General features: G+C 35.8%; 1 protein-coding gene across 1 annotated transcript; it reads left to right on the top strand.

Annotated features, from left to right (window-relative positions):
• On the top strand, nucleotides 327-2,500 carry LOC109223935 (cytochrome P450 94C1-like). Its single transcript, XM_019388433.1, has one exon. It carries the CDS (start codon nucleotides 474-476, stop codon nucleotides 1,953-1,955), a length of 1,482 nt encoding a protein of 493 aa, XP_019243978.1. The 5' UTR covers nucleotides 327-473; the 3' UTR covers nucleotides 1,956-2,500.

Genomic DNA, 8,537 nt, shown 5'->3' with positions numbered 1-8,537 from the left:
CGAGACAATATGCCCCCTGCATATGAAAATGTCACATGGTCGAGTGTAGTGCTAATTTAATTTTTTGCAAAGCATGTGGTACAATACCTACTGCAAATGAAAGAATAAATAAAAGCACGTGATTAAATATTGGGGTACAAACTGTCAATACGTGATTCAGAAAAGATGCGTCTTCTAACTGTCTTGTTCTTCAATCCACGCGTTAATTATGCTCTTATTCTCTTTTCTTTTTTGGATTTTAATGATTATTTCTTTAATCTTTAATAGTAGTACAGTTAGTGGAGAACTAGAGTAAGCTATTATATAATGTGTCGTTTTCTAAGCATTATAGTAGAGTAAGTGTGAACGTGTATTCTTTATTAGAATATTGAGATATCAATTTTGATCAATTCATTTCCCCTTCCTCTCCCATTGGTTTTCTATCTTCTCCATCTTTTTATCTTTATCCTAAGAATTCATCTACTTTTTTTCCCATGGATCTTGAAACTTGTTGGTGGTTGAAGTCTTCTCATGCCTATTCTATCCTTATCTTCATAATATTTTCACTCTTCTCTCTTTTTTTCTATATAGTGAAGCTAAAACTTTGGTGCAACTGTGAAATTTGCCATGCTTATGTCACAACAAGTTGGTCTTCACAATTCACCAATTTGTGTGATTGGTACACTCACCTTCTTCAAAATTCACCAACAAGAACCATTCATATCCATGTTCTTGGTAATACTATCACTGCGAATCCTGAAAACGTTGAGTATATGCTTAAAACAAGATTTGATAATTACCCAAAAGGGAAAACTTTCTCTACTATCTTAGGTGATTTTCTTGGTCGTGGTATTTTCAACGTTGATGGCGATTTATGGCGATTTCAAAGGAGAATGTCAAGTCTTGAACTTGGAAAAGTCTCCATACGATCATATGCATTTGAAGTGGTACATAATGAGATTCAAAAGAGGCTTCTTCCACTTTTAGCTGAAAAAGAAGGTGTGGTTTTGGATTTTCAAGATGTTTTTAGGAGATTTTCATTTGATAATATTTGTAGATTTTCCTTTGGGTTGGACCCTAAATGTTTAGAATCTTCACTACCCATCTCAGAATTTGCTATTTCCTTTGACCTAGCATCAAAATTGTCAGCTGAAAGAGCTATGACTACATCCCCTATTGTTTGGAAAATCAAAAGATTTTTAAACATAGGGAGTGAAAGAAAGTTGAAGAAAGCAATCAAATCGATCAATATACTAGCACAAGAAGTCATAAGACAAAAGAGAAAATTAGGTTTTTCAAATCATAGGGATCTTCTTTCAAGATTCATGGGAACAATAAGTGATGAAACTTATTTAAGAGATATTGTCATAAGTTTTCTCTTAGCTGGTAGAGATACTATTGCTTCTGCTTTAACAAGTTTCTTTTATGTAATTGCAAAACATCCAATAGTGGCTAAATCCATTAGAGAAGAAGCTGATAGAGTTGTTGGTCCAAATAAAGATCTCACAAGTTGTGAACAAATGAGTGAGCTTCATTATCTACAAGCTTCGATTTGTGAAAGTATGAGACTTTACCCTCCTATCCAATTTGATTCAAAGTTTTGTTTAGAAGATGATATTTTACCTGATGGGACTTTTGTGAAGAAAGGAACAAGGGTTACTTATCATCCTTATGCTATGGGAAGAATGGAAGAATTATGGGGTTGTGATTCTTTGGAGTTTAAGCCTGAAAGATGGTTGAAAGATGGTATTTTCTTTCAAGAAAATCCATTCAAGTATCCAGTTTTTCAAGCTGGACTTAGGGTCTGTTTGGGAAAAGAGATGGCACTTGTTGAGATTAAAAGTGTGGCTCTTTCGTTGCTAAGGCAATTTAATGTCGAATTAGCTCAACCATATCACACGCCACGCTTCTCTCCTGGTCTTACTGCGTCTTTTAGGGGTGGCTTAATGGTTTCAGTGCGAGAAATAAGTCCATAGTCATCGAAGATGAATTCAGAATGGTTGTGATCGATTACATACATACAGTAAGTCTTTTTTTCCATATGTATATATGGTTCGAGCAGAAAACAATGAATTCAGTTGAACCTGCTAAGCTCGTTCTTACTATGTGTGGTATAGCATCTTCAAGCAACCCTAATCTTGGAAGGCCAATGTTAGCAGTTTTTTGTGGTATATTGAACGATTCATGGAGGGGACTCATGAGATCGAAACTTCAAGTGAAAATATTTTGACACCTCTCTTTTGGCCAAACTTTCTTTATGTATGGCAATATCCGATTAAATGTGGTTCTCTGTTTAATCTATTTTTTGCATGATTGTACAAACGTTCTACCTATGGACCCCTTTAGCTCGCTTTTTCACACAAGTTCTGCAATTTATGTCGCTGAGTGAATATTTTGTATATATAAGTTGTATATATGTACGTTATAATTTGTTAAAAATGTATATATAATATATGTAACTTCTTGAACTGTTGTAGACTATTTTTTTTTTTCAAGCAATGAACTACTACTCCAAATTCTACTTCTACATCCTCTGAAAGTCCTTAAAGTTGCATTTAGATTAGTAGTAGGTTTTATGTAATTGTACAAATTTTGGATTTTACCAGTAAATTTCGTTCTTTTGAAAAGTGAGATGGCATGTAACTATTTTACTGATCAGCTTTTACGATATGAAATACGTTGAAAGTGGCTTCTAAAATCCTTGCTCGCTCGGAGACGAGCATTTAGGACGTGGCCTAATAATTAATAAAGTGGATGTAAACGTTGTAAACATGGGTCAAATTCCCAATTGTAGACAAAAAATAAGGTAATTTCCTCCTGTCTACCCAAACCTTGATAGGGAAAAAGTAGCGGGTACCCAATGCAATAGGTGAGGTGCGCGTAACCTTACACATATACAACAGTTATAAGGAAAAGAAAATGGGTTGTGTTTGGAGATAAAATTCAAGGAAGAGAAAGCTAAAGAAAACGAGAAGGCAGAATTTTCCTTTAGAGGTATCCTAAGTGAAAGTGCAAGGAGACTTTAAGAGCTACGCATGCAGTTTTATAGTAACTTTTTTCCTTCATTTGATGAAAAAAATTTCTCCTCCCAATTCTTTTTTTCTTTTTAGTGGAAAAGTCTAAGTGTGATCATCTTCTTTTAAGTCAATCTAAGTGTTTTAGAGCAGAAAAAAAAAAGGCCAAAATTATATTTTTACTATTGAAAATTAGTCACGTTAATACCCCGTTTTACCTAAACCTAACGGATTTCCTACGTGACAACCGAGACCCCCAAAATAACTTGCCAACTAGGCATTTTTGACCCGTCTCTATTAGAAACCCGCCCACCCTTATAATAACCCGCCCCACGGTTAATTAGTCTCCCTCATAAGACATTTCAGTCGATGAAGAATAAGGTTCAGGCACAAATTGCACAAATTCTCTTTCTTCTCGTTTGCTCGACTCTATCCTCTCAGGGGAGATTTAATGTCGTAGAGCATTACTTCCTCTCAGAGAAGGTGTCGATGTGGTATTATTGCCAATCATTCACATCAACCACTCCATCTAACCCCGGTAGGAAATTTTACAAATGTGCACGCCCTAAGGTAAGGTGCCGATGTGGATTTGTCTAATCTTTCTACTATATCTAGCTGTTTTGATTTGAAAAAAATCAACAGTGTCCCACTAAATTTTGAGTTTTCTGATTTTGAATCAGATTCTGCCCCAGATATTAGGCCAAGGAGTTTCTCTGAAGAAATGACAAGACTGCTTATGAGACAGCAAGGAACCATACCGGCTATAACAAGGACCATCAATTTTGTTGGTGACTCATCTGGTGTGAGTGTGCCCTCAAACCTACCATACTCAGCTAAGAATCTCAACTGAAATGGTAAGAAATCTATAACAGGAAACCAGCTTGAAAAAATGGCCAAGTTGAAGACAAGAAAGGGTAATGGCAAGTCACAAAACTAATGTGACTTGCTCTAAAGGTGGAAAGTTATTTAAGTGGTGAAAGTTTTTGTGAATTTTAAGTTTAAAAGGCTTGTAATTACTGCTATGACAATACAATTGTTATTTTTGCTGGTTGATGTAATTACTACTATGACAGTACATTTTTTTGCTGGTTGATACTGGTTGATGTATGGACTTCTATGAAGTGCATTATGTGAATGTTATCACTGTTGGTGTTATGAATGTTATGACAGTTGGTGTTATAAATGTTATGACAGTTGGTGTTATTAATTTGCTATCAATGTTAGTAACAGTTGGTGTTAAATGTTATTAACAGCCGATGTTCCCTTTTCTAATGTTCCCTTTGTTGTCAATGTTAGTAACAATTGGTGTTAAATGTTATTAACAGCTGGTGTTCCCTTTTCTAATGTTTCCTTTGCTGTCAATGTTAGTAAATTTGCTGTCAATGTTATGACACTTGGTGTTCCCTTTTCTAATGTACTATGACATTATTCTTTGTTAATTTAGATTGAACACATATGGGTATGGTAAATATGTAACTGTTGCTATAATAGGTGTTGATTAACACCTACTAACCGTTAATATAGATTGAACACCTGCTGATTGACTGTTACTAATTCGAATCCTCATATTCATTTCACCATTTTATATGTTCTCATTGAGGTTGTAAATTTGGTTCGAAGATGTAGACATGTAATTTTTGACCCTCCCCGAGATTTTACACACTTTAGTGTTTAAATTTTTAGTTTAGGTCTAATATCGCTATTTTAACTAGTTTTGACTCTTTTACTTTATTTTATCACAAAAATAAAAATTACAAAAATACTTTCTCCTAATTAATATTTTACCTAGTTACTTTTAGTTTATCTGCCTAAAAATTCGAAAATACAAAAATAGTTCCACTTTGTTTTCAGGAATATTAGTATTTATGGTAGGAATATTATTTTAATTTTGCGATGATTTTAATCTAATCCCATTTTTATTTTTTAGTATAATATTTAAAAAATACCAAAAATAGGTTTGTTTTAACGGTTAGTTTTATTTTAATAGTTATTTCTACTTAAGTAGGATTAATTAGTATATGCAAGTAGTATTTTTAGTCTTGTTCAATGAGAAACAATAAAATTTGGGTTAAAACAATCTATTTTTAGGCCCATTTTCGAAATTAAGCCCTTAGCCCATACCCCCACTTCCCTAAAAAGAGACCTAATTCCACTAATCCTAGGACCCTAGCAGCAGCAACATACCCGATCTCACCTTCTACTTGCCACCCAACGACCCATCTAACTCCTCCAACCTTAGAACCTAACCAAAAACCTGCACACAAAAATAGAAAAGAGAAACACGCACACATCGGGAGGGGAGAGAACGGACAGTGGAAATACAGAACATAGAGAGCATTCTGGAGAAAAGTGAAAAACAATTCTTTAAGTCATCTTAGTTCTTCAGTTAAAACCATAAATAAAATCAAAAAACAAATACTATTATCATCTGTTTCATCTCCTAGCTTTATAGATTTAGATTTAGAGAAAACACCAAAAATATTTTAGCTTCTGATTCTAGTATAGCCTTCAATTTCGAAAAAATATTTTTATCCCCGCTTCGATCTCTAGATTCCAGTTTCATAAAGAAAAGCTCTAAACAAAAAAATTCAGTTTATTATTTACTCCCATCCCAAAAGGAAGAAGATCAAAACAGAGAGTAGAGTGTTGCGGAGACAGAGTGGTTTCGAGTACGATTCAGAGTTGAGGTTGCCGTTTGTGGTTCCTGCCAAAGTTTCTGTTGTTGTGCTTGTTTTCCAATCGGATTTCACTGGAATTCTATTTTTGCCGTCGACATCTCTTGGGTGTACCGGTTAGAGGATATTTTCAATTAGAAAAGCTCAATTAAAGGTCCAATTCTAACTCTTGTTCATTCTTTAATTTTCAACTTGTGTTGTTGTCCATGTTTAACCGAAATATTTGTTTGCACTTTGTGTTTGCTCTTGTGTTCTTAAGAAGTTTATGTTGGCTTAGATTAAGGAAGTCAGCTGACCATGTTATTTAATTGTTATTCTTAAGAAGTTAAGAGGACTACAAGAATTTGTTACAAGAGAGTGTGTCTCAGACAATTTGAAGCGAGCAACTCTGAGTTCAAGTGCATCTCAAGTTACAGGACAAATCCAAGGGAATTCGCTCCAAACTGACAGATGGTATTCATTGTGGAAAAGTATTACCCTACAAGAGTTCAACACTCCCGACAAGGCACTAAAGAAAAGTGGAAGGCATATCCGTGATATTAATGTCGATGCTGCAGAAGGAGTGTTGTGCATGATCTTTATTTTTCATCCTCAAGTTACATGTGTTGTACTTGGCATTTTCAGAGATTGGGTGGCCCTCTTTCAGCTACCCAAACACCTTATACTATTCGGTACCCCTTTTGGGCCTATGCTAATTTTCTTTGACCTCCCCTCTTTTGGAATCAAGTTAGAGTCATAAAAAAAAAATTCATGTCCCCATAGGTTTGTTTTAGAAAGTTCATTCCAAAAAAAAAATCAAAAAGAAAAAAATAAGAGAGAAAAAAAAAAGAAAAAAAAGGAAAGGAAAAGAGCAACAAAATAACTTTTAAGTGTGAACTACGTTCGACCTGATTCTTGTCACCACAAGATACGTAGGCAGCCTTACGGTTCGGTTGCACCAAATACAATATTTCATAATCCCGCAAAGTCAAGAGCGGGGCAGTTTTTCTTATAAATTACATCTCAAAAAAAAGAGAGAAGAGAGAATCAAATTCTCTTAGAAATTGGGGCAAAGTTTGAAAATGGATTCCAAAAGTTGTAAATAAATTAACCCTGTTATCTTAGTTATTTTGAGCCTTTATGATATTCTTTCTTTCTAGCCATGTACAAAAGCCACATTACAGTCCAAAAAAGACCTCCCAGATAATCTTTGAGAGTGCTGAATTCGCCATGCCAGGAACATCTGATATTTTTGCCATGGTTAATGCCTTGTCATCTGCAGAATCAGAGGAAATAAGAAGAAAAGAACAAAATGAGAGAGTCAAAGAACAAAATGAGAGAGGCTTGATGGTGAAAACCCTTCGGGCACTACAAGTCGAAGAACGGGGTCAACTTTCAATTTCCTTCAAGATCAAGCAGGAGGATCTTGCCTGAAGAACGGGTTCAACATTCAATTTTCAAGTTCAAGTTAGAGGCATCAGGAGCCCGCCTGAAGAACATGGTCAACATTCAGTTTTCAAGTTCAAGTCGAAGAGGCATCAGGAGCCCGCCTACAGAACAGGGTCAACTTTCAGTTTTCAAGATTCAAGTCAAAGACAGCAGGAGTCCGCCTGAAGAACAGGGTCAACTTTCAGTTTTCAAGTTTCGAGTCAAAGATAGCAGGATCCCGCCTGGAGAATAGGGGAAATTTTAGTTCAAATCAGAAGTAGCACGAGCCCACCCGAAAGACAAGGTTTGCAAGCTCAAGTCTACTCAGATTTCATGTTTATTTCAAGTCGAAGCAACGGGAGCCCGCCTGAAGAACAGGGTCAACTTTCAGTTTTCTTCATATTCAAGTCAGCAGGATGCTCACCTGAAGAATAGGGTGAATTTTCAGTTTCATGTTGAAGGAGCAAGTGGAGATTCAAGACAAGGAGTAGATAGGATTTTGTATTTTTCTTTTATTTTTGCTGTAAAATTTGCTTTCAGTTTTGATGAAATGACAAGAACCGCGGACCGGAACCTCGACGGCGCTTCACTCGACTTTCCACCTCGGTATCCTTCTCTACTTTCCTACTTCTAAACTACACGTGGCTTGATTCCTTTATAGCCAAGGATATGTAGGCAGCTCAGATACCAGGGCTAGGCCACATTCTCCGTTCTTTTAGTTTTTGGTCTCTCTAAATAAGAGTCGGGTCAAAAAACCTGTCTCTTCATTATTTGTCTGAAAACTCTTCGTGTTTTGACTCAAAGAGGGGCAGTTGTAGACATGTAATTTTTGACCCTCCCCGAGATTTTACACACTTTAGTGTTAAATATTTAGTTTAGGTCTAATATTGCTATTTTAACTAGTTTTGACTCTTTTACTTTATTTTATCACAAAAATGAAAATTACAAAAATATTTTCTTTTATTTAGCTAATTGGTATTTTATCTAGTTACTTTTAGTTTATCTACCTTACCGTAACAACCCGGCCGGTCGTTTCATGAGTTACCGCTCCGTTTTCTCTATTTCTGCTTCTTAATGTGTTGTTCAGTTGTATTATGAGGTATCGGGTTGGTTGGTTCGGGTTCGGAGTGGTTTAGTAGAGATATGAGACACTTAGTATCTTTTGAGTGAGCTTAAGTTGGAAAAGTCAACCGGAAGTTGACTTGTGAGTAAATGATCTCGGAATTTGGTTTTTATGGCTCGGATAGCTTCCTTAGATGACTTGGGACTTAGGAGCGTGATCGGAATGTATTTTGGAGGTTCGTGGTAGATTTAGGCTTGAATTGGTAAAATTGGAATTTTGGCGTTTTTCGGTTGGTAGCGGAAATTTTGATATCGGGGTCGGAATGGAATTTCGGAAATTAGAGAAGGTCCATTGTGTCATTTGTGACGTGTGTGCAAAAGTTTAGGTCACTCGGATGAG

The sequence above is a fragment of the Nicotiana attenuata genome, chromosome 3, assembly GCF_001879085.1.
Source record: "Nicotiana attenuata strain UT chromosome 3, NIATTr2, whole genome shotgun sequence".
Taxonomy (NCBI): Eukaryota; Viridiplantae; Streptophyta; class Magnoliopsida; order Solanales; family Solanaceae; genus Nicotiana; species Nicotiana attenuata.
Note: the sequence above shows the minus strand (reverse complement) of the source record. Positions and strands in the feature narration are given on the sequence as shown.

What these genes read in the sequence shown, in the direction of transcription:
- LOC109223935 (XM_019388433.1), top strand. Translation starts at nt 474, where the DNA reads ATGGATCTTGAAACTTGTTGGTGGTTGAAGTCTTCTCATGCCTATTCT.